The sequence below is a fragment of the Cervus elaphus genome, chromosome 5, assembly GCF_910594005.1.
Source record: "Cervus elaphus chromosome 5, mCerEla1.1, whole genome shotgun sequence".
Lineage (NCBI taxonomy): Eukaryota > Metazoa > Chordata > Mammalia > Artiodactyla > Cervidae > Cervus > Cervus elaphus.
The window spans coordinates 20,286,380-20,312,057 of record NC_057819.1 but is presented as its reverse complement, the minus strand read 5'-3'; the positions used below and the strand labels follow the sequence as shown (position 1 = coordinate 20,312,057).

At 39.9% G+C, this 25,678-nt stretch overlaps 1 protein-coding gene and 2 non-coding genes across 6 annotated transcripts in view; 1 reads left to right on the top strand and 2 right to left on the bottom strand.

Moving 5' to 3' along the window:
• The first annotated feature begins 597 nt into the window (after positions 1 to 597).
• Positions 598 to 25,678, top strand: part of SBNO1 (strawberry notch homolog 1) — a 56,558-nt gene continuing 31,477 nt past the window's right edge. Inside the window, exons 1-9 of one of the 4 annotated variants that reach the window (XM_043902011.1) lie at positions 598 to 1,416; positions 9,585 to 9,716; positions 10,263 to 10,367; positions 12,175 to 12,484; positions 15,789 to 15,889; positions 19,490 to 19,586; positions 20,955 to 21,115; positions 24,228 to 24,361; positions 24,547 to 24,637. In XM_043902011.1, coding sequence (XP_043757946.1) covers positions 9,585 to 9,716; positions 10,263 to 10,367; positions 12,175 to 12,484; positions 15,789 to 15,889; positions 19,490 to 19,586; positions 20,955 to 21,115; positions 24,228 to 24,361; positions 24,547 to 24,637 — 1,131 coding nt within the window. In that variant the 5' untranslated portion in view covers positions 598 to 1,416. Of the gene's footprint in view, positions 1,417 to 1,754; positions 1,953 to 9,584; positions 9,717 to 10,262; positions 10,368 to 12,171; positions 12,485 to 15,788; positions 15,890 to 19,489; positions 19,587 to 20,954; positions 21,116 to 24,227; positions 24,362 to 24,546; positions 24,638 to 25,678 lie in introns of those variants that run through there. The other 3 variants (XM_043902012.1, XM_043902009.1, XM_043902010.1) reach the window with 3 other exon arrangements.
• TRNAW-CCA lies at positions 9,317 to 9,389 on the bottom strand. The gene has a single exon. It is a non-coding gene; the product is annotated as a tRNA-Trp (tRNA).
• On the bottom strand, positions 13,418 to 13,524 carry LOC122695775. The gene has a single exon (XR_006341529.1). It is a non-coding gene; the product is annotated as a U6 spliceosomal RNA (small nuclear RNA).

The following is a 25,678-nucleotide window of genomic DNA, read 5'->3' as shown; positions in this document are numbered from 1 at the left end:
GTGCTATAGTCCCCGGGGTTGCAAAGAGTTGGACACGACTGAGTAACTGAACTGAACAATACATATTTATGTATATAGACACTACGTTGGAAGACTCAATTATTCTTGCCGTAATTTCCCCCCCTACTCTCCTAGCCCCATACTGTGTCTAGAAGAGCTGACACTTTTACCTCCAAGTTAACCAAACCACTAAATTTGCTTTGAGCACAAGGCGAGTTCGACGCGCCACCGGTAGAGGGCAAGAGTCACCCAGCGTGCCCATTACCTAAGCAACCGATTCAAACAGCATTCTCAGGATGACTTTACAAAAGGGTTACCAAGTTAATTTGTTTATTCTGGGTCAGGTCATTTAGTAGTAGTACCAATAACAATAACGGAGAATACAAAAATAAGGAAGAGGCAGGAGGTAGCAACAGACCTGCAGCAATCATTAATTGAGAGCAACAGGTTAGTGGATGTGCGCGAGAAAAAGAGAAAGAGGGTCTAACCGCGCTCTCACTCCTTAGGATCTGACTATGGTAATAGACTAGCCGAGGGGCTCCAGTTACATGCGGTTTCACATTGAATAAAGTGCTTTGAGCAAGCCTAAGAAGCAATAAGTAGGCGAATATTTTTTTCTAGAATTCATTAAGGTAACAAGCGTTTCAAAGTGACAGAGACGCTACTAGGTAACTTCCTGGGCCAAAGCCACACACCGAAAACGTTTTCAAAACAGCTTCAGGCCCCTCCTAGCCCGACTTTGAAAGCAGGTGTGGCACGCATGCGCCCGGCCCACCAGCTGACCTCCTCGTGGCAAGTCAAAGCACCGACCTTCTTCCCGACAACCCGCGGGGGAGAAAGGGAGGAGGAACGGAACTCTCGCGAGGTCTTTCGAGCGCCGGCGGAAGCAGTAGACACGTGACTCTCTTAGGCGGCCTTCGCCTTCCCCCCTCCCCCTTCTCGGAAACCCGGCCCCCTCACCCCTCGCCCACCCGGGAGCCGCGGTAATGGACCGTTTGGGTTCCGGAATTCCCTTGGATCCAACCACTGGTACCCTGTCGGCGAGAGCGACGGAGTTCGTGCTTGGCGGCGAAGGCAGGGGGCGGTCATGGGGGGGTGGAAATCATCTTCCTTCACCTAGGAGGGAGGCGGGGCGGAGAGGAGCGCTAGGGAGTGGGGTGTTGGGGGCGGGGAGGGAGGAAGTCACGTGGGTCGCGCGGCGCGCGCTGCGTGCGCGCGGCGCCTCATCCGTCGCCCCACCCCCTCCCCGTGGGGCGGGGGGTTGGGGGGAGGGGCGTCAAGATGGCGGCGGGGAGGTAGGCAGAGCCGGACGCCGCTGCTGCCGCCGCCACCGCCGCCTCCGCTCCCGTCGCCTCTGGTTCTTCAAGCTCTCGTCACCTGAGAGAAGCTGTTCCGGTGTCGGATCCGGCGGGGAAAGTAAGTCCACCCCTTATCCCTTTTCTGCCTCCACACTCCTCCCGGACAGCCTCCCACTCACACCCTCCTCAGGGGGCCGTGCGGGGCCGGGCTGGGGGGGGGGGCCGCCACCTCTCCCTGGCTTGGGGCCTCCCTCGCCGCCCCCTCCGCTGCGCGCCCCGGGGTCTTTGGGGGCACAGTCCCGGCGGCGGCCCCGCCGCGCTCGCTTCCTCCGCCCGTCAGCGCCGGGCCCTGCGGTCGCCGCGCGTGGGGCTCTCGGGCCCCGAGGGCCCCGCTGTCCCGGGTTGGAGGCACCTGGTTTTAGCGAGGAGTCATCGTCTGCGGACGCCGGCTCCGGCTCTGCTTGGTTCGCCGCCTTTGGTTCCGCGGCTGGACCAGAGGGCTGTGAGGTCCCGGGACCCGCAGGAAAGTGAGCTCCGCAATCCTTCAGAAGTCCTCGTATCCAAGGATTGCTCCGGTTCAGGGCGATTGCGGGGAGCGACGGGACACCGCACCTACAATTTGCTGGTCACCTCGCTGTCGGGGTGGTGGGGACGGTACGTGGGACACGTGGGGCCACCTTCACGCTTCACCCAGTGATGAGGTTAATTTTGCCCCAAGCTCGCTCGCCCGCCTCCTAAACACTAAGCAGGCATCTCTGTGGAGGGTCAAGTCGGTTGGGGATTTGCTTACTTTGAGAGTGTTTGGCGTAACGAGCATCTAAAGTTCCCCAAACCGGTATATGCTGGTGGTTTCCCAGAAGTGGTTTGAAGTCGGTTTAACCGCTGAGGAGATTTGGATGTTCCTGAACCCTTGTGATTGTTTCTTTCCTGACCCTGGCATCCAGCTCCTCCCCTTTCCACCCCGGCTTTGTGCTTCTGTTTGGTTAATGTTTGCGGACCACTAACTTGATCCTCGCACAGAGAAGCTCTTTTTTATGTGCGTGCTCGGTTTACTGTGGGAGGCTTTTGTTTTGGGGAGTCGCTGGTTGAGAAACGTGGGAAAAGAACGGGAGAGAAAATGAGAGTCAAAGAAAGCAACGTTTTTATCCATTGAATTGCGCAGCCAATTGTAACTGCACCCGGAAGTTTGTACTGAACACGTGTTGATGGGAGAAGGTTAAAAGCTGGGTTCCCTTTGACCTTTGAAAGTTGGTTATTAGCAGTTTGTTAAGTTAAATATTTCATATTCTCAATGTAACCAGAATTAGAGACGGAATAGGGTTCTAAAGTGTCGGCCAAGGAGGGCCCAGAAAGCTGTCAAACCCTTAGTTGCTATATCGCCATTCCTCGTAAGAGTTGCAGTCACTTAAACCAGCTAACAGTGCGAAGGGATCCCATATTTTCCCGGTTATTTACGGCGGTCAGAACTGATTTTTGTAAGCAATGGGGAAAGCCTTCATCACTGCACAAAAGATAGTTTGTACAGAATGTCTAGGGTAAAATGTAGAATTTACTGCTAGTAGGATATTAGTTTTGCTATCAAGGGGACATTTTATTTTCATGTTGAAAGAAGTTGTTTCCAGTTTTTACCTTACCAGAGAAGACATCTTTACTGTTTTCCTCTGGCTTCTGCTTTTTGTCTCCCAGTCTAACTCTGTTTCCAGTCTAAATTTATTCCTTACAGTTCTTCAGAAATTTAAATAAATTTTACTTCAGTTTCTGGATAAGTGTTAAAATGGGAGGCTTAGTGAGTGACTTATAGTCGATAAATGCATTCATCCGGTCATTCGTCCATTGAATGCTTTTGTGTTTCAGACAGTTTTACAGGTTTTAAGGGCGTTACTGAGATTACCATTTTAAAATGTGCACTATGGAGATTTTTAAAGTCGTCCCCCACCCCCCCCCCCACCCCCCATGCCGCGAAGACTTTAGGTACAGATAACATTTTGTCCTTTCTTAGTCTCTAAATTGAGCTTTGATTTGAGATTTGCTGACCTGCCTGTGAAGTAAGAAAGCAGGCAGGTCTGAGGGCTGGTCTTCACAAGTTGCCTGACTTTTCATGAGGCTCTGGGGTTTTCGAAAATTGGAGTAAAGAAAGATACTTTCTGAGAGGAATTGTTTTCCATTAAATACCCAATTAATAACTAAAATGATGTAATCCTTCAGTTTTTGCAGTTGTCTTTTTTTATGCTAATTGACAGATCCACTTTGATGTGGCTGAACTGAGTATTAAGGACAGCCTTGGGATACCACTGAAATTTTCTGTAGAGGGAAAGGGTAGGCTCTTGAAGAGCAGGAACTCTCTCTTATGAACAAAAATATATATATAGTACAAAATCCATCAAATTAATATGCTTGTTTACTTCTTAGGAGATAGTATGTAGCACAGAGCAGTGATTTTCAAACCTTTTCACTGTATTCCATAGTAAGAAATGTGTTTTATATTGTGAACTAGCACATTAATACATGTGTAGAACTGAGTTTTGTATAATAATGTTTACCTTTTACTGTGTGCTGCACTAATTCTGTTCTGTATTTAACATATTTGAATAGTCTGTATTTGAAACATTTTAAAAATACTGGTCATAACGTAAATTATTTGACAATTCATTGTGTTGTGACTGGCAGTTTGAAACATACTGGTATGGGATTCAAAACACAGAATCTGGGTGATGTGATATCAGCCATCCTAGGTTTGTAATTCTGCTCCAAGCTTGCTTTGTTGTTAACTTGTTACAGTTTATCTCTCTAGGCCTCAGTATCTCATCTCCAACAAGGGGATAACAGGTAATTTTTACTCATGGATTATTTTGAGAGTTAAGAGAAAAAAGTCCAACCATACAGTGAATATTGGGAAGACTAGCCATCAGAGTTTCATGTTGTGATCGAGAATATAGTTTCACCCTCCTCCCCCATTCTTTCTCATGGTGCTTTTTCAAAGCATTTTTGGAGCTTGTATATAATCTGCACATTCCTCTGTGATTCCATTCTTTCTATAGGTTTTGCAGTGAGAGTGAAGGGGGGGCATGTCACTGAGTGATTGCTGCCCGGGGAAGTAGGTGTTAAAAGGTACAGAGTGTGTCCTTTTAGGTGAAGGAAGTTCTGTTTAGCAAACCTGTTTATACCTACCTTCCCTTCTGCCTAATATTCTTAAGGAACCAGTACCCAGGAGACCGTGAATACTTGCTGATGGACTTAGCAGTTAAATTCAAAGTGGATCATTACCCTTCAGATTCTCAAGCTAAATGTCAGTCATCGGACATCCCGGCTGCATAAAAACAAAAGTTGGGTCAAAAATCAGACATGCTTAGCATTACTAAATAATGAGAAAAATCCTTTTCAGGCAGAGAGACTTTTTTTTTGAGGATAGTTGCTTTACAGTATTGTGTGGACCTTTGCCATAGATCCATGGGGTCACAAAAGAGACAAAACTGAGCAACAAACACGCTGCCATATAGCAACATGAATCAGCCACAAGTATAGGTATGTCCCCTCCCTAAGATAATTTTATTTTAAGATACTTCTTAAAAATGATATGTGTACACATTTGAAGATGTCTGCCAGTTTCCTCTAGATATGCTGGTTAACTGGACAAATTGAAAGTATGACCTGAGTGAAAGAGAGCTAGTATTTTATAGAGCTAGTATGGAAGTTAATTATTGAATTAAGTTGCCAACAGGTAAAGTTTATATTCTGGAAATAAGGTGTTGCATCAGCAATTTGAAGAAAAACATTTTTTTTGAACTTTGTAGTAATGTTTATCAGTATGATAGTTAATAGCTAGTAGCTAGTATTTATCCCAAGTGGTATAGCGTTTAATCAACACAGCAATCCTATAAAGTAGATTCTCTTTTTATTCTCATGTGAAGATGAGAAAACTGAGTCAGGTTATTACTTGACTGTCTTATACTACTAGCAGTATTCAAAACCGTGTGTTCTGTTTGACTCCCACTTCAACCTCTGTGGTGTGCTGTTGCCACTGCAGATTATCCCTTGTCTTCCCAGAGCTATAAAGATCTGCTTTGGTCTCAACAAGAGGAACCTTGTCTGTTGATAGGTTTCAGTGTTGGTATTCTCGGTGGGAACTGTATCCTTTCATTTTTCTGATTGGCTGCTGTTTCTCAGGATTCTTTTCCTGCCAAGGATATTTCTTAGTTTCTCTTTACTACCGTGTTATTTATTATTTGTTATTTATCATGGATACTTTGATAGATGTACTGTTTGAACAGGTGATATTTTCGAAAGTATTTGTGATAAAAATAGAACCTTTTTGTTGTTCATTGTTTGAAATAGAATCACTCTATGGTTATTAACTTTTAGGTTTGTTAGGTTCAGTTCAGTCACTCAGTCGTGTCCGACTCTTTGTGACCCCATGGCCTGTAGCATGCCAGGCCTCCCTGTCCATCACCAACTCCCAAAGTTTACTGAAACTCATGTCCATTGAGTCGGTGATGCCATCCAACCATCTCATCCCCTGTCATCCCCTTCTCCTCCCGCTTTCAGTCTTTCCCAGCGTCAGGGTCTTTTCAAATGAATCAATTCTTCGCATCAGGTGGCCAAAGTATTTGTTAGGTTAAATGTCACCTGAGGTCTGTGAAATCTTTGTAGACACACTGTAACAGTTCTTTTGCACATTACAGTATTTGCGTTTACATTATATACTTTCAAAATGAAATGTTGTTTTCTCTCTCAGGAATACATCTTACTTGTTTGTAAAATGTGGAGAAGGTTGCAAAATACAACCTTTTAGGGGCTCTGTTAGCTTGAGCACTGAAATTCTGTGAGTCTGTAATAGTTTCAGAATAGGAATATGATTAAATATTAGGGGTTTTTGCTTAATGAAGTTAAACACTGGCATAGATGTTTCCTCTATATCCCCTTCCCCACTTCTTATTGCAAAAAAAAGTACAAATAGGAAATTTATGCCCAATTGGCTTGAGAGAAAGGCTCTAGATGTTATTTGTGTATAAGATGTGTATAAAATTAAAATCTTTTTCACTAATAGCTTGTGAAAGACAATGTGTCTTATGGTGTTGTCACTACTTGGTCACTACTCAGATCAGAGGGTCTCAAATTGTGATTCCTATGAACTTTGAAGAGATCACTGATAATGTTACTTATAACTGTTGCTGTTATCTATTGTGTGAATGCCAACAAGTTTGTTCCCCAAATTCCTCTCTTCCATAATATTTTTGTACTTTTAATGATAGTTCAGAAAATATATTTCAAAAAGCTCATGAATTCAGTAACACTTAAATGATTTTTTGTTGAAATAAATTTTAATGATGTTTGTGTACTTTTGAGTATAATTAGTTAGGTCATTGGTCCTAGTGAAGTATTTTACAGAATGAAAATGTATTTTTTTAAGCATTGATTTAGCACTGTTGGTACATGTGTACTGTATATTAGAATAGTAATTTATAAAGTATGACCAACTATTATATATTACTTCCTTATTAGAATAGTTTGTCAATTTTATATTAAATCCATGTTGGGACATTTCTCCTACTTGTCTCCTCTGTCATCTGGTTCTTTCATACTATTCCCATCTTGCTGTGTAATACTAACACTCCCCATTCCAGTTCAGACAGGCATTTATTCTGAAGTTAAGTATTGAAACTTCATACCAACATTGACTTCTTTATCTACTGATTGGAAAGAGATGGCATTACTTTGGCAGTTTGAGAAGTCTAGATTTAGGTGTGACCTTGGGTGGGTAATTTAAGCTTTTTGAGCCTCAGTTTCACGTCTAGGATTGTAGTACCTATCTTGCTAAGGGTTGTCATGGACTAGTGATGTACATGAAGAGCTAAACACACTGCAAGGCTTGTGGAAAAAAGTGAAAGTCACTCAGTTGTGTCTTTCTCTCTGCGACCCCCTGGACTATACAGTCCATGGAATTCTCCAGGCCAGAATACTGGAGGGGTAGTGTTTACTTTCTCCAAGGTAGCTTCCCAACCCAGGGATCGAACCCAGATCTCCCACATTACAGGTGGGTTCTTCACCAGCTGAGCCATCAGGGAAGCCCAAGAATACTGGAGTGGGTGGCCGATCCCTTCTCCAGCAGATCTTCCCAACCCAGGAATTGAACCGGAGCCTCCTGCATTGCAGGCTGATTCTTTATCAACTGAACTTTCAGGGAAGCTCAAAAGAAACTTAATCACTGTTAGTTCCCCTTCCTCCTGCCTGCTCAAAATGCTTTCTTCCTTAAACTTCTTTTCTTTTCTCTGAAAAATTTTGGGGAAATCTTTGGGCTCTCCTTTTTTTTTTTTTTTTTCCATTTATTTTTATTAGTTGGAGACTAATTACTTTACAATATTGTAGTGATTTTTGCCATACATTGACATGAATCAGCCATGGATTTACATGTGTTCCCCATCCCGATCCCCCCTCCCGCCTCCCTCTTCATCCCATCCCTCTGGGTCTTCCCAGTGCACTAGCCCTGAGCACTTGTCTCATGCATCCAACCTGGGCTGGTGATCTGTTTCATCCTTGATAGTATGCTTGTTTCAATGCTGTTCTCTCAGAACATCCCACCCTTGCCTTCTCCCACTCTTTCTTTTTTAAACAGCAGGTCTCCCCTTAGTTTGTTTCTCAGTGTATGTGGTTTCCACCTGAAACTCATTCATATTTCCTTTAGACCATCTTTCTAAATGATGTACAGATGACATAGACCTATATAGTAGAGAATTTTTCTGTTAAAATGTTCTGATTTCATCTAAAAGAGTAGTTCTTGTATGTTGGGAAGTCATGGTATTGTTGGCTAACAATTTTTTTTTTTTTTGATAGGACATAATGAAACATTTAATTCTATTTCACAGTCTGAAAACAAGTGGACTAACTGAAATTAGAATATTATTTATGTAGCATGAAATAGTTCTCTGAGAAAAACCAAGTGGTCAGATTGCCTATGTTTGTATATATAAATTGGTTATTTCAGATAAATGAATGAGAAAAATTAAAATTGAGAAAGCTCTGTTAAACTTTATTATTCCTTACAAAATAGATAAAAATCCATCTTAGTGGTGGAATACTTTGATCTGGCTTGGGAAACTCCATCTGAAAATGTGTCTGGCTAATTGAAAGAGGCATTTTCCCCCCTGAACTCCATGTATCTTTAGGTCTTCTGGGCTCAACATCCCCCTGCCCCCACCATCCCATTTTCTCATGGCTTAACTCTAATCCTCTACCAACTTAAACTTTATGTGTATTTCATGTTCTTTCATTTTGAGCTTTTATTTAAACTTACGGATTCTCCTTCGTAAATATCCTGAAATCCATTCTCCCCTCTTTATCTCTGTACCCTGCTGTTAACACCATATCATCTTTTTCCTGGTCTGCTGTAGCAGTTTCCTAAGATGTCTCCCTGCTTTGGTCTTACTCTACCCATTCTCAGTTTGCTTCCACACTGCTATGGAGTAATTTTTCTAAGCCACAGATCTGACTACATCATGCAGTTCTCTATCTGGAAACCCTTTAGTAACCGCTGTTGCTCATAAGATTAAATGTGCTCTCTAGCATAGTGCACAAGGCTGTAGGCGATAATTTCCTGTCTCTCACCATCACCTTTGCGAACATCCTATTTCTGTTCTGAGATTCCATACCCACGGTGAACATGGTGAATTACTGTAGCCGTCTTTTTTAGAGTGCCAATATCTTTGTGCTGCCATGGGTGTGAATACACTATCAGAAGATCCTTGTCTGCCTGGTGATTTCTTACCTGAGACTTGCTTGCATTGTCATCTTTGTAACCTCTCTCTCCAGGTTAATTCATCATTTCCTTCTCTGTTCCCACAGCATTTTGTAGACATAGACTCTTGCTGTGATTTATATACTTGTTTGTCCTTTCCACCTTTTTTTTTTTTTTTCTTTAAATCATCCACTTTATTTTTGAATTACATAGTGTGGCTTTTCTTTTCTTTTTTAAAAATGTTTATTTATTTGGCAATGAACTCTTAATTGTGGTACGTGGGATCAAGTTCCCTGACCAGGGATTGAACCTGGGCCCCTTGCACTGGGAGCACAGAGTCTTAGCCACTGGACCACCAGGGAAGTCCCTTGTCCTTTCCATCTTAATGTGAATTTCTTTGGATAAGAGACTATTTTCATCTGTTTTTGCCTCCTATGTAGAAGATTCTTCATAAATATTGAATGAATGGATTTGGTAGAAAATATTGGTTTATATTTAGAAAGTGTTAGTTGTCATTTTAAGTTTTTTATGTTAATATTTAATATTTTGTTCTAAAGATGGTGGAACCAGGGCAAGATTTACTGCTTGCTGCTTTGAGCGAGAGTGGAATTAGTCCAAATGACCTCTTTGATATTGATGGTGGAGATGCGGGGCTTGCAACTCCAACACCTACGCCTCCCATACAGCAGGTAAGAGTTTTCCAAAGCATCTGCAAAAAATGAATTTTTTCTTATTTTTATTTTCTATTATAGAGAGAAGTATTAATAAGTGTTAATTTTAAATATGCATGTGGACATTATTTTTATGTTGAGTGTTAGTGTTCATTCACAAGGTGGAAAATACTTGTAGTGCAAATCAAGACGTTTTCTGCTTTGATATATGATGATATAAAAGCAAGAGATGAATTGCTTATAGTTATTGTGGAGGACCACTAATCTCAATACTTGTCTTTGTACTTTATAGGAACATTTTTCTGAGATTTCAAACATTTTTCAGAGGTTTCACAATACACATTCTCTGAAAGCAAAAATAAGATTCTGGTGTTAGTGTAGTTTAACGAAGACATTATGCTTCCAAATACTGTTATTTTGTACCTGGTATCAGTGGTTTTACATTCCATTTGAATGTAAAGCTTGAAGTTTTTTTTTTTTTAGTAAAATAACTACATGTCTTGTTCTTGAAACAGAATTCACTGCCATCATTCTTTGTTTCTTTCTCTGATGTTTTCTCTCCAGTCAATGCCGCTTAGTGCATTAGAACTAGGTTTGGAGACTGAAGCAGCAGTTCCTGTTAAACAAGAACCAGAGACGGTACCTACTCCGGCACTTTTAAATGTTAGGGTAAGAATTATTTAGATTTGGTGTTGCTATGGAAATAGTTTAGGATTATGGTCAGAAAATAACCTTTATTATAAAACAGTTTATCTCACTAGTTCTACTTTTTGCTGCTTTCCCAATATTTTACTCTCACCTACTTTATAAAACATTTCTTTCACTCTTCTGTTAGTTATGTTGATCAAAAGATAGTTAGGAAAAAAGCACTTTTTTAGTTTATTTATTGAAAATGATAATTCATGAAGTAAAGATGAACTACACGTGATCCCATTACATTTTTCATTTTAATTAGTTTGGTCCATTGGCACATAATAATTTTTATGTGATATTACTATGCTTTAAATGTAGAGTTCCTCATCTCACTTTAAGCATAGCAGCTTTGTTGTTGGTAGCTATGCTTTATGGGGTCTCAGCTTCCCCTATCAGGAATTGAACCCTGGCCCTGGGAATGAAAGCCTGGAATCCTAACTACCAGGGCATCAGGGAACTCCCTAAACATAGAAATATGCTTATTTAAGAGCCCTAATGATATAAATTATTAGATAAACTGTTAGGTTAAAATTTGATGACTTTGTGATAAAGTACTGTTGAAAGTTACATTTAAAATTGATAAATAGTAATCTAGAAGATTCTTGTTAGAGAAGCCATGGAGAAATAACAGATACTTTGAAGGGGGCAGAAAGTAGAAATAGATTTAAATTTATAAAAATATCTTAGTTGTACTTTAAGTGCTCAGGGCTGGTGCACTGGGAAGACCCAGAGGGATGGGATGGGGAGAGAGGTGGGAGGGGGGATCGGGATGGGGAACACATGTAAATCCATGGCTGATTCATGTCAATGTATGGCAAAAAACCACTACAATATTGTTAAGTAATTAGCCTCCAACTAATAAATGAATAAAAAAATCTTAGTTGTACTTTAGTTGTAGAAGTCACAGACATACTGTTATCCTCAGATCTTGACTTTTTAAAAAATTTTTGTCCAGCTCCTAACTCCCATTCCCAACTAAAGAAAATAAAATGCTATGTAGCTTTGTCTTAGACTCAAAGGAAGAATCCACATTATCACTAATATTTGTAATTTACCTGGGTAGATTTTTCATATGTCATAGGAACTTAAAACTCTGCTTGGTGGTTTTATCCTAGTAAATTAAACATCAGTATAGTCTGTGCAATAGACAAAAAACACTCTACAGGAATCAAAGAATTTTAGACATGAAAAATGATCCTCTGAGAGCCCACCTCCAGGCATAAATGATTTGCCTAGGGTTATCTTATTAGTTGGAGCGGTGCTGGGATTAGAAGTTATGTTCCTAGTCCTTGTGTTACATAGGATTGCTGTACATCACAGCTTACTTAGGATACTCTCATTTTATGCTTGCTGCCCTCAGCATTACTGCTATACCTTCTTTTCCTTGAAGTAGTGTATTTTAACTTGTTGTTGTTTAGTTGCTAGGTCATGTCCGACTCTCTGTGACCCCGTGGACTGTAGCCTTTCAGACTCCTCTCCATGGGATTTCCCAGGCAGGAATACTGCAGTGGGTTGCCATTTCATTCTTCAGGGTATGTTCCCAACCCAGGGAACAAACCAGCACCTCCTGTATTGGCTGGTGGATTCTTTACCACTGAGCCACCAGGGAAGCCTTTAACTAGGTGGTTCATGGCTAATAATTATTAGAAATGAAGTGCCAGTGGTTAGCTGAGGTTCTTAAGTCAGTTTTAGATTTTTAAATGGCCTCCTCTGTTTATTGATATGAGTTGCACTAGAGAGTAAAGAATTTTTCACAGGTGTGATGTATATGGTTTTCTAGCAGCAGCCTCCATCTACTACAACGTTTGTGCTGAATCAGATAAATCAGCTTCCGACCTTGGGATCTACAATTGTAATGACTAAGACACCACCTGTAACCACGAATAGGCAAACCATCACTTTAACGAAGTTTATTCAGACTACTGCAAACACACGTCCTTCAGTCTCAGCACCAGCAGTACGAAATGCCGTAACTTCTGCACCTTCAAAAGACCAAGTTCAACTGAAGGACCTGCTAAAAAATAATAGTCTGAATGAACTCATGAAACTGAAGCCACCGGCTAATATTGCTCAGCCAGTTGCAACAGCAGCTAGTAAGTCTTTGTTTTCAGTAGTATCAACTTCCTGCCTTTATTAAGATATGTCAGTGTGTTTTCAGGGGTTTACGTAGGTCTTGAAAGAACTGAGCATGAAAGAGATGATGTCTGCATGACTCTACTTCAAGGAAGCAAACATTTAGAAGCTTTAAGCTTTGAGATAATGTGTGGAATTGAGAGGCTGCATTAACACCATGAGATCTCAAGTTTTGTATATTGTGAATAGCTGGTTGACATTTTTCTCAGTCCTTTAAATCATTGCTTCTCAAAGTTTACACCTATGAGTCACCTGGGGATCCTTTTATTTAAAAAAATTATTTATTTTGGCTGTGCTGAGTTGTATTATTTTGGCTGTGCTGTACTTCTAAAGGGGTACAAGTGGCGAGCAGGGACTACTCTGTAGTCGCAGTGCTTAGGCTTCGCATTGGAGTAGCTTCTCTTGTTGTGGAGCACACACTTTACGGTGCTTGGGCTTCAGTAGTAGGGCTCTCAGACTCTAGGGTGTGGGCTCAGTAGCTGTGGCGCATGGGCTTAGTTGCCCATGGCATGTGGAATCTGCCCAGACCAGGAATCTAACCCATGTCCCCTGCATTGGCAGCCTGATTTTTAACCACTGGACTACCAGGGAAGTCGTTACCTGGGGATCTTGTTAAAAAACAGAATAAGGTTCAATAGGTCTGGGATGGAGCCCAAGATTCTGCATTTCTAATGAACTTTTTAGAGTTGCTGTTACTGGTAGTCTCTGGACCATGCTTTAGGTAATGGGCTGAAGCTTTGCAAGTGTAGGTTTAGATCTAAAAGAGAAAAAGCTCAACAGTGGATTGATCACTTTTTTTTAGAAATTCATTTGTGTGTAAAGAATGTAAATTTTACAGTTAATTTTTCTTTATAGAGTGGCTTTTATTTATTGCTCAGTTATTATTATTTTTTTTTAATATGGAACGCTTCACGAATTTGCGTGTCATCCTTGCGCAGGGGCCATGCTAATCTTCTCTGTATCGTTCCAATTTTAGTATATGTGCTGCCGAAGCGAGCACTATTGCTCAGTTATTTAACAAATAATTTTTTTTAAACAAATAATTTATTTGCTTATTTGTTTATTTTTGGCTGAATTGGGTGGCTTGCTGGATCTTAACTCCTAGACCAGGGATCAAATCTGTGCCCTTGGCAGTGAAAGCATGGAGTTCTACCACTGGACTGCTGAGGAATTCTCAAAATGTGAACTCCTGAGGAGGGTATTCTTTCCTTCCTTTCTCCATTGAGTTAAATAGTATTTGCTTGCCTGCCTGGTGATTTATGCGGATATATGTAACATCCCATTGGGCCCTTGGAATGAGGTTATAGATATTGAGTAGAGAGTTCCTCCTTCCACACAATTGCTTTATTTCCAGTTGTGGGAGATAGGTTTTAACGTCTGATGCAGACTGTATGTAATTTTGCAGCAGAATTGATTGCTTGGAAGTTCTAATGTCCTTGCATTTATGAAGTAGAGGACTGGGGGCATTCTGAAGGAATGGGCAAGGAGTATTTGTAGAGTGATGCAGAACTAACATTGTCTCCAGTGACAAATGTAATAAAAAATATCAGATAATCTAATCTTTCTGTTTGAGTCCATACTGTTGTGCCTTATGGCTGTAGTTTTACTGTCAAGGTTACTGTCTTGAACTAACTGGAACCTGGCAACTTGATGCCCATTGAGAAATCGTTTTAACTCTCTATCTTAGGACTGATTTCCAACCTTTGTCATGGAGAGCAGGACCATGATGACCCTGACCTAGCTGAGGTGCAGGGCAGCATCTGATCTGAAATGGCTCTTGGGAGACTTAGGGCTGATCAGCAGTTAGTGGAATCTGCTTTTCATTAAAGTCTGGGTTTAATGAGAAAGACTGCTGCTGTGCCATTGTGAGGAAAGAGAGCAAAACAGGGTAGATTTGAAGCTGACCAAGTAATATCTAGTACAGTAACATCTACATCCAATGTAACAATTTTTAAAAGACAGATGACTGCAAGTCAAGGCCATCCTTGTGTGGAAGCCTGAGAAATTGTCAGACTAGAGGAGGGATGAAAAAGAAACACGATAAGTGAATGCTGAAGATAAACTAACTTTTGTGTTGTAGGAGAGGGTCATTTTTTTATTGAAAGGGAAGAAAGATGAATGATGAAATGACGAAAAGCAAAGTTTTGCATGTTCTCTGTCTCTTTCGTCTTTTGTTTTTGGCTGCCCTGCGTGACTTGTGGGATCCTAGTTCCCCGACTAGAGATTGAACCCAGGCCCTCAGCAGTGAAAGCATGGAGTTCTAACCACAGGACCACCAGGGAATTCCCTGCCTGTTCTCTTCTGTCTCTTTATCTCTGTGGATATTGCCCCTTTTGCAGCCCTTAGCCCTTTGGGTTTCTCTTTGGATTCTGGTCTCTCAGTTGAGCTCCAGTCCTTTCTATGAAACTGTTCACTGGCTCTTCCACAGTTACATTAAACAAATCTGTGTCCCCAAGTTTAAATTTATTATTTCTGTACCAGCTTCTTTATCTAACACTTTAATCCTAGTCATTGTGTAGTCCAAAGTGACAGGCCACCAAAGTATTCCCCATCTTTTGATAGAGTACATAAACAAGATGCTGATGCATTCTCCTGATGTGATTTCCACACTGATCTCAAGAATACTAGTACTGGGAATGCTTCAGGGATGGCTGGAAGCTGGTTACAGGGTTTCTGGGTTTCTCAGTCAAGCAGTTCTACTTCGATTGAGAGGTTCTGTTTTTAATGTTTAAAAGAGTTTGTTAACCACTAGGATAGAAGCCCAGGTTCTTTGGATCTTTATTCTGAGGGAAGGAAGACCAGAGTTCCTTGATTTTTTTTTTTTTTAATTTTTTTCCCCCTAATTAAAAGAAATAATTATTTTCCCTGGAAAGTTAGTAATTACCTCCAGATCAAGTGAGATTGAGTCTGTGTCTGTGATAACACCAGGTGTTGGGTTTTTTTTTAAGAACTAAGTGAAGTGTCACAGAATAATGCTAGCCTTTGGTAATTGTTTTGAAATAAACTGCCAAATAGTGTTCTGGTTGAGGTGTCTTTTTGATAAATAGTTTTCAAATTTCCTGTGCACACATTTCTTTTTGTTTTCAATTCTTATCTGCATAATGATGTGTAGCTTTGAATATTTTTATCCTAATGCTTAATTGGAAATAAGCAGATTTATATTCTTTGGTTTATGAAGTGGGTAAACTTTACTGAATTTTTTTGAAACTGTAAGAAAATTGAACAATATCTTGTTCTAAAATGTACGTTGTCTCTCCTCATCAGCTGATGTAAGCAATGGCACAGTAAAGAAAGAGTCTTCTAATAAAGAAGTAGCAAGAATATGGATAAATGACATGAAAATGAGGAGTTTTTCCCCGACCATGGTGAGTTTCAAAAACTGTATCTCTATTTTTGTGTGGTATGAAAATACACTTGGCTATACCCTTGGCTAAGTATATGTTTTAGGTGAAAGAGAGTGTCTCAGCCACATAAAGTAAGCATTAAACCTCACTGGAATAAACTAATGTGTTCTAAACAAGGTGATTGTTATTTGCATATTTGATAGAGTATTACATAAAATACTAACACCTTTTTTATTGTGAATCTTGTCTCATAAGTAAAAAAGACAGTGTGGAGTTAACCAGAAGTATGTCATAGTTATGTTCATTTTAGGATTGAGCATTATTATATAGCTAGTTATGAACCGTCAGATCATATAATGGTTTAATTATAAGCAATTACATGATAACTTTTTTAAAATTTATTTTTAATTCTAGAATAATTGCTTTACAATGTTGTGTTGGTTTCTGCCATACATCAACATGACTCAGCCATAGGTACACATATGTCCCTTCTCTCTTGAACCTCCCTCCACCTCCCACCCCATATGATAACTTTTTTTATTACATTTTGAAAGTGCTGTATGCTTCAGGTAAATTGATGCTATCAGTTCAGTTGCTCAGTCATGTCCAACTCTTTGTGACCCCGTGGACTGCAGCACACCAGGCTTCCCTGTCCATCACCAACTCCCAGAGTTTATTCAGACTCATGCACATTGAGTCAGCGATGCCATCCAACCACCTCATCCTCTGTTGTCCCCTTCTCCTGCCTTCTATCTTTCCCAGCATCAGGGTCTTTTCAAATGAGTTAGCTCTTCACATCAGGTGGCCAAAGTATTGGAGTTTCAGCTTCAACATCAGTCCTTCCAATGAACACCCAGGACTAATCTCTTTTAGGATGGACTGATTGGATATCCTTGCAGTCCAAGGGACTCTCAAGAGTCTTCTCCAACACCACAGTTCAAAAACATCAATTCTTCGGCGTTCAGCTTTCTTTATAGTCCAACTCTCACATCCATACATGACTACTGGAAAAACCATAGCTTTGACTAGAGGGACCTTTGTATGAAAAGGCAAAAAATTGATTCTATTCCTGTATTTAATAATTGCAGTGTTTAACCCTGCTTCTGTGAGGTGGGTTTCTGGTTCCCCCTTTTAGTAATGTAATTTACCACCACGTGGTTTAAGTAGTAATACAAGGTACAGCAAGAGGTGCACTGTGATGCTCGCAATAAGGGTTATGAGTTTGGAGGAAGATGAGACTCCGGTGGCCTGGTAGGAGTTCAGTTTATGGAGGAGGTGTCATGGAGTTGGGGTGTTGAGTATGGAGAAACTGAGAGGGCGTATTAGGAAGGGAGCTGCAGCATCAATAGGCACAGAGAAGGTGGTAGCTGTGTGCTTAGGAGACTTGGCTTGGTTGTATTGGAATGGTTGATTGGGGGCTCTGTAGAAGGTCTTGAGTTTGTTGGACTTGGGACTTAGAGCAGCACCAGTGAGGGCCACTGGATGGAAGTAGAGGGGCTTGTTAGTGACTCAGGATGGATTGGGAAGAAGAAACAGGTTAGGTGATTGTCAGGTAATCCAGAAAGGAAGTGACAAGGAACTAGACTTGAGGAATTTCAGAGGTAATTGGAAAAGGTAAGGGGAAAGAAAAAAAATAAGAAAATAAGAGGTGACTGTACCTAACGATACCAGAGGATTGGTAAGACTGGGAATGGAATTTGGACTTGGAGGGACAGCAAAGCAACTTGTGCCCAAGGTTTTGAACAGGGACCAGGAGAATAAGTCCTGGCAGTATCAGTTTACGTAGTAATTGTGTGCCAACAGCTTACTTGAAAGTTGATTTTTTTGAAAATAAGAATGTATTTTTCTTAAAGATTTTAGTGTTCAAGTTTCTAGTCCAGCCCATGTTGCCCATAATATGTCAAAAGTTCTGTATTGTCCTAGTAGTTAAGTGACATCTAACAGATTGCAAACCGGTAGCTTGTGGACCAGAACCAATTGACATGTGTTTTGTTTGGCCTCCACATTATTTTGAAAAATCTTGAATGAGTTGCTAACACATAAAAATACCTAGAGTTGTAGTGAGCATCTACTGTGTGTTAGTCACATGTTCCCCATGTGCCACAGTTTCTCTCCCCTTCATTTTGCTCCTTCACCCTAAGCTTGGTGTCAGGTGCCACTTTGCATCCAGCTGGCTTAGAAATATTACTTGTCTGGTCCCTGAATTTTGTGACCAGCTAATCCTCCAATTATATCTGTGGTAAAAAAATTTTTTTAAGGTAGAGGGAGAAGGGAGGCTGGTCATTTAGTGTAGTGTATATTCCTGTTTTATAGATGAAGAAGAGGTGCAAAGAGGGGATAGGGAGGACTGAGGATGTAGTGATTTGCCCAAGGCTACACACATTCAGCAGAATAGGGGTTTGTGTCTGTTTCTTTGGCCAGCCCCATTTGGTCTGTTATTTCTGAAACTGGGCTTCATTTTGGCATACTTTCTGAGAATATTCAGAGTTTTCTTTTTTTTCCTAAAGGACTTCATGGGTTGATGTTGGCTGAATGTTTATCTATCACCTCCCTATTCCTTCCCACATTTATTGAGTATCTGTGTGTCATCATATTCTGCTCTAGATTAAGTAAAAATAAGTAAAATATAAATGAAACAAAAGAGAAGCCTGATCGTACCTTTTAATATCATCTTATCCTTGGCATTACCTGTGTGTCCTAACTGGGTTTTCTCTTTGTCTTTCTCTTCCTTTCCTTGGTATACTGGGTCTCACAGCTTCTCCCTGCATTCTTCCTTGATTAAGCCCTCATTCATAAAGAGCTTCCCTTTATGGTTTGCTGGTAGTGAAAAGAAACTTTTTTAGGACTTCCTATTCCCTATTTCTCCCTGTCTCTACCCTTTTAAGATTCTGTAGAGGAATACAAGGTACACGGCTATAGTGGTCATTCACTCACTTTGCCTGGGACTGTCTGGGCTTCTGGTCTGCTGTTCTCCTGGTGTAGTTACTAATAACTCGTCATTTTACTCTGAGATGTGCCAGTGTTTGGAGAGTAGATGATGTGGTATTGTTTTTGTGTCTGTGGAGACACAGACTTCTGAAATAAATTTTGTGTTTCAGAAGAACATTTAAACTCCTGAGTTTTCTGGGGTTTTGGTTTTAGGACCCAAGGGAAAGAAAACAGATGGAGGGGAACTGAAAAGAGGGTGGGAGTGAGACTTAAAGCGAGTTCCTGCCCATGAGATTGTAGAATGTGCTGCTGGGGTTCAGCCACCTTTTTTCTCCAAACCTCTTGTTCTTTCTGTTCTTGGAATTGTAATGAAGAGTGAGGACTGGAGGTTAGAGAGACATCTGGGCATCAGGGAGGGTGGTAGGCAGTGTTGAAAGGGAAACTGGTTTGAGAAGGTGGTGGAAAACCCTGTGGTGATGTGTGTTTGTGATGGTATCACATCACAGATTGTCTGTGCTCATCATTGGAGATGCAGGGAAGCCATAGAGTATGACCTAGATTTTAGGAACTATAGAATGGCATGTCCTGCTTCCAAGATGAAGATAGTGGGTATTCCTCCAGAAGAGTATTTCTATGTGTTGGTTGGGCCTCTGTTCTCTGGACTTAGTTGATTTTGCTCTCTCTGTGTTACAGAAGGTCCCTGTTGTGAAAGAGGAAGATGAACCAGAAGAAGAAGATGAAGAAGAAATGGGTCATGCAGAAACCTATGCAGAGTATATGCCAATAAAATGTATGTCTTTGAGATTTGTTAAAATAATGAACTTCTGGGTTCCTTTTAAACTTAAATAACTTTTCCCCACACATTGTTACCTATTAGGATCTGTCCACCTTGGGTACCTCAGGATTTGATAAGTATGAGCTGTGTATGAATATGTTTTAAACTGTAATATGTTTTAAAATAGCTACATGAAAATTCTACTGTGAGTTTTAATTTTCCTACACAAATTTCGAACTTTGTTTTGGAATGAAGTCTTTTAAAACCAAGAGTAAAAAAGCTTTTTCCTTTCAAGTTAATTTTGCTCATGTCAGCAGTGATTATAAAATCAGAGTAAATTACAGAGATGTAAACATATATTTTAGCATTATAGTTTGTACAGCTTATCTAAAACAAGCTATAAAAGCATGGGAATCTTAAAATGTGCTATTTGAATTCAGTGGTTTAAATTAACACCATTTCTTTCTCTTCCGCACAAGGACCGTGATTCAGTTTTGGGGTGTTTTTTTTTTTTTTTTAAGTGGCCAGTATATTAAGTTGGAAATTAGTAATTTTTAGTTTATATATAAATTTTTTCACGTTTTCATTTTCTGAGGGTAATAAGATGGGAAAATCTATGGCTAAAATTTGTTTCTCATACACTCTGGATTTCTATAAAAAGTCACTAATAAGACGACTTAAACTAAAAATCTGTTTACCAACTGTATATGGATTCCAGGTCCCATACTTTCTGGATCATTTAAAGTGAACTTAATCTAGGAGTATGCTACTACTGGAGAACCTGGTGGTATAAATTGAGATGGTATTTTTCTAGATCTTTTTAATCAGCAGGTCTCTTTTTATAAATTTATTTATTTTACTATCTTTTTAACTGGAGGATAATTACTTTACAGTGTTGTGTTGGTTATATAATGTGAATCAGCCATGCTATCTATGCTTAATCACTCAGTCATGTCTGACTCTTTGCGACCCTATGGACTGTAGCCTTCTAGGCTCCTCTGTCCATGGGGATTCTCCAGGCAGGAATACTGGAGTGGGTTGCCATGCCCTCCTCCAGGGGCTCTTCCCAACCCAGGGATTAAACCCAGGTCTCCTGCATTGCATGCTTTACCTGTGAGCCACCAGAGAAGCCCAAATCAGCCGTAAATCTTATGAATCCCCTCCCTATTGAGCCTCCCCCCACCCTCACAAGTCTCTGTTTAAACCATAGGTAGTTGGTAAGTAAATTAACGTTAGTTAAATGTAAACAGTACCTAGGATCCCAGGGTGTATAGTTACTTATATTTCTCTATCAGAGGAGAAGTGCTATAATATTTTATGATAAGAGTGGAAGTGTTATTACTCAGAATAATTAAAATGAAGTATTTTTAAACTTTTGTTTAGTAAAAATTGGCCTCCGTCACCCAGATGCTGTAGTTGAGACTAGTTCTTTATCCAGTGTTACTCCTCCTGATGTTTGGTACAAGACGTCTATTTCTGAAGAAACCATTGATAATGGCTGGTTATCAGCATTACAGCTTGAAGCAATTACTTACGCAGCCCAGGTAAGCCATAATATTTTATAACTATGTACAGGTTTTATCTTTAATCTTAGTTCACAATATAGACTTGTTTTAATTCAAAGTTAAGTTTTCCTTGAATGAAAAACTTGTGAATGTGATTTTTTTTTTTAGTTTTATGTATTAGAAAATGAAAAGGATAGCATGGATTTGGTGACTGCATTTATAGTGAAAATGATAAATTGTCATAGCCTTTCTGGGACTCACTAGGAGCATGTATTAAAATTAAAAATGCCTATATCCTTTGACCTAACAGTTCCATTACTGGGAGTCTGTTTCATGGAACTATTAGGTAAGAACATACATATCAGGCTATTTGTTGCAGCTTTTTCCTCCTAGAGACTGAAAGCTAGAAAAGGTTTGAAAGCTCACACCCTTGGGGAGTGATTGAATAAACTTTGGTATTACCATATGGGTGTTGTACACGCTTTTATCTTATGCCAGTTGTCTTGAGAGGATTTCTGATATACTCCATTTTTGTAAAACAGATAGGCAACCATCCACTATATTTATGTGTTATGAAAAGGTTTGTATTTGATTGTAGAGACATTGAAAAATTATGGAAGAATGCTCACCAGTTTGTTAGTTTTAGTTACCTGCTACATGCGAGGGTAGCAAGGAAGAAAAACAAAGTCAGATCTCAAAGTTAGGGCAGATTTGGTTCAAAACCACCACAGTACAGCAAACATTGTATAAAATTGAGTCACATGAACTTTTTTGTCTCCTGGTGCATGTAAAACTTTGTGTTTACACTATGATGTCTGTTAAGTGTGCAATAACATTATGTCCCCCCCAAAATGTGTATACATTAATTTAGAAATAATGCTAAAAAATGCTAATCGTCACTTGAGCCTTCAGCAAATTGTAATCTTTTTGCTAGTGCAAGGTCTTGGCGTTGGTGTTAATGGCTGCTGACTGATCAGAATGGTGGCTGCTAAAGGTTGGGGTGGCTATGGCAGGTTTTTAAAATGAGACCGCAATGAGGTTTGCTGCATTGATTTCTCTTCTTTTCACTAATCATTTCTCTGTAGCAATGCAGTGCTGTTTGATGACATTTTACCCACAGTGGAACTTCTTTCAGAATTGGAGTCAGTCCTCAAACTGTGCCACTGCTTTATCAACTAAGTTTATGTGATAGTCTAGATCCTTTGTTGTCATTTCAACAATCTTCACAGCATTTTCACCAGGAGTAGATTCCATCTCAAGAATCTACTTTCTCCGTTGAAGTCTTGAACTTGTCAGTCATCCATGAGGGTTGGAGTCATCTTCCAAACTCCTGTTCATGTTGATAGTTTGACCTCTCCCATGAATCATGAATGTTCTTACTGGCATCTATAATGCTGATTCCTTTTTCAGAAGGTTTTCAGTTGATTTTGTCCAGATCATTAGAAGAGTCACTATTTCTGGTAGTTACAGCCTTACAAAATGTGTTTCTTAAAGAGTAAGACTTGAAAGTTGAAATTACTCTTGGGTTCATGGACTATAGAATGGCTGTTGTGTTATAAAATGGGCATGAAAGTGACATTGATGTCATTGTGTGTCTCCATCAGAGCTCTTGGGTACATCATCAGTGAGCAGTATTACTTTGAAAGGAATCTTTTATTCTGAGCAGTAGTCTCAACAATGGCTTTCGTATATTCAGTAAACCATGTTGTAAACAGATGTACTGCTCTGTTGTTCCATTTGTCGACCACAGGCAACATAGATTGAGCATAGTTCTTAAGGACCCTAGGATTTTTGGAATGGGAAATGAGCATTGGCTTTAGCTTAAGGTCACCAGCTGCATTAACCCCTCATAAGTCAGCCTGTCCTCTGAAGCTTTGAAGCCAGGCATTGATTGACTTCTCTTAAGCTGTGAATACCCTAGATGGCATCTTCTTCAAATAGAAGGCTGTTTCATCTACACTGGAAATCGGTTGTTTAATGTTGCCACTTTTACCCTGTTATCTTCTGGGTAACTTGGTTTAGCTTCTGCATCAGCACTTGCTGTTTCTGCTTGTGCTGATGTTATGGAGAAGACTCCTTAAACCACATGACCCAGCCTCTGCTAGCTTCTTCTGCAGCTCTCACTTGTCTGTCTTCATAGAATTGAAGAGAGAATCCAGGCCCTGCTCTGGATTAGGCTTTGGCTGAAGGGAATCTTATGGCTGGTTTGGTCTTCTATCTCAACCACTAAAAGTTTAATATCAGTAATAAGGCTAGTTTTCTTTCTTATTGTTTGTTCACTGAAGTAGCACTTTTATTTTCCTTTAAGACCTTTTTCTTTTCACAACTTGGCTGTTTGGAGCAAGAGGCCTAGTGTTCAGCCTGTTGTGGCTTTCAACACCCCTTCCTTATGTTATAATCATTTCTAGGGAAGATCCCTGGCTGCCCAGTGGTTAAGCCTCTGTACTTCCAATACACAGGCTGTGGGTTCGATCCCTGGTCAGAGAACTAAGATTCCACATGCCCTGCGGTCTGGCCTTTAAAATAAAATAATCATTTCTAGCTGTTGATTTAAAGTGAGAGACATGGTAGCCCTTCCTTCTACTTGAATCCTTAAAGAATCCGTTGTAGAGTTGTTAATTGGTCTAATTTCAGTACTGTTGTGTCTCAGGAAATAGGCCAAAGGAGAAGGAGAAAGATGGGGGAAATGGTCAGTGAGTGAAGCAGTCACAGTACACACAGTGTTTATTAATTATGGGCAAAGTTCATGGCACCCTGTTAGCATAGTAACATTAAAGATCACTCATCACAGATCACAGTAGCAAACATAATAATAATAACATAGTTTTATTACGAGAATTACCAAAATGTGATACAGACATGAAGTGAGCAAATGCTTTTGGAAAAATGGCACCAATAAGATTGCTTGATACAGCATTTCTGTCAATTCATTAAAAAAAGAAATGCTGTTTCCCCGAAGTGCAGTTAACAGTGCATGCAGCAAAATGAAACAAGGTATTCCTGTATAGTAAATATAGTTTCCATACTAAGCTAACTGTATTTCATTTGTATCAAAATAGACAGTGTTAATATATTGCTAAAATACTGTATGAGAAACCAGTCACCAAAATATCTAAAGGAATAGATTAATTATCAGCATTTTCTTTTTCAGCAACATGAAACATTCCTACCTAATGGAGATCGTGCTGGCTTCTTAATAGGCGATGGTGCTGGTGTAGGAAAAGGAAGGACAATAGCAGGAATCATCTATGAAAATTATTTGTTGAGTAGAAAACGGGCTTTGTGGTAAGTGCTAAAGACTGTGGGAACTTTCATTTGCAAATGATCCAGCATATGGGGATGGGTCTTAATGAGTAGATGTATTTTTTTTAGAAGTGTCAAGGCCTGATTTTATTTATTCCCGAGTACAGCTAGAATGATAGGATTTGCATTTAATTTGTGTATTTTTCTTTTCCCTTTCTTTTTTGTAGGTTCAGTGTTTCAAATGATTTAAAGTATGATGCTGAAAGAGATTTGAGGGATATTGGAGCAAAAAACATTTTGGTCCATTCATTGAATAAGGTATGAAAGTCTTCTATTCAGTTGTTCATTCAGTAAATATCTGTGAGGCAAGAATGATAGTTTCCACTTGGTAGGGTTGTTAAGAGGATTAAATGAGTTATTTCACAAAAAGTATAGTGAGTGCTAGCCACAATTGTTGATTTTTGGTTTAGATAATGTGTCAGGTAGGGTTATGTAATGGCAAATAAAATAGGCATTGTCTCTTTTTATGGAGTTTATTCTCTCAGTCTTCAGGGTTTTTTTTCATTTGTTGTTTCCGTTTATAAAACTACTATTTGTGGATGAAACTAATACAGTGAGTATAAGAGTGCAGTGTAATAAAGCTGTTATGGGCAGGTAGTGTGTCCTTTGCATCATGAATTGTGATTTGGAAACTGGTTTAGATAATTTGTATATTCAGTGAACTTGTATACCTGTACCTGTGTTCATGTTAAAACAGTTCTGTCATGTGGAAGAAAATATGTTTCATTTTCTAGAAGCACAGTTTAATGTTCATTTAGCGAGTTTTTATTGGCCTCCTGCTAGGCACCAATTCCTGGAGTCACAGGGGTAGACTAGACACACCTAGTTCCTGCAGGCACTTCTCTGCTAGGCCTTTAACAGTGAGTAAATGTACAGGCTAGTGCTAAGTTGCTTCAGCGTTGCTCCGCCTGCCCATCAGTGACTTTTTTTGGGATGAGGTTTACTGAATGGGTTGGTAGGTAAAAGTATTGTGTCTTGGATGATTACCAACAGTTCAAAACTAAAACATGTAATGGGCATCTAGAAATACTTTTAATTTAATTTCTGAGTCAGTATAATTGAGGAGGACTGCAGTAACTATTGATCATAATTCTTATATATCCCTCAGATCTTAATTACAGTCCTTTGCGTATAGAAAATGCATAGTATATATTGGTAGAATGAATATTGTGCCTTTTTCTTGGGGAGAGTTTGGTTTGTAATGTTTTTTGAGGATAGACTTTGAAAATTGGATCCTTACACATTAATTATATATATATACACATGTGTGTGTGTATGTATGTATGCACTTGTGTGTGA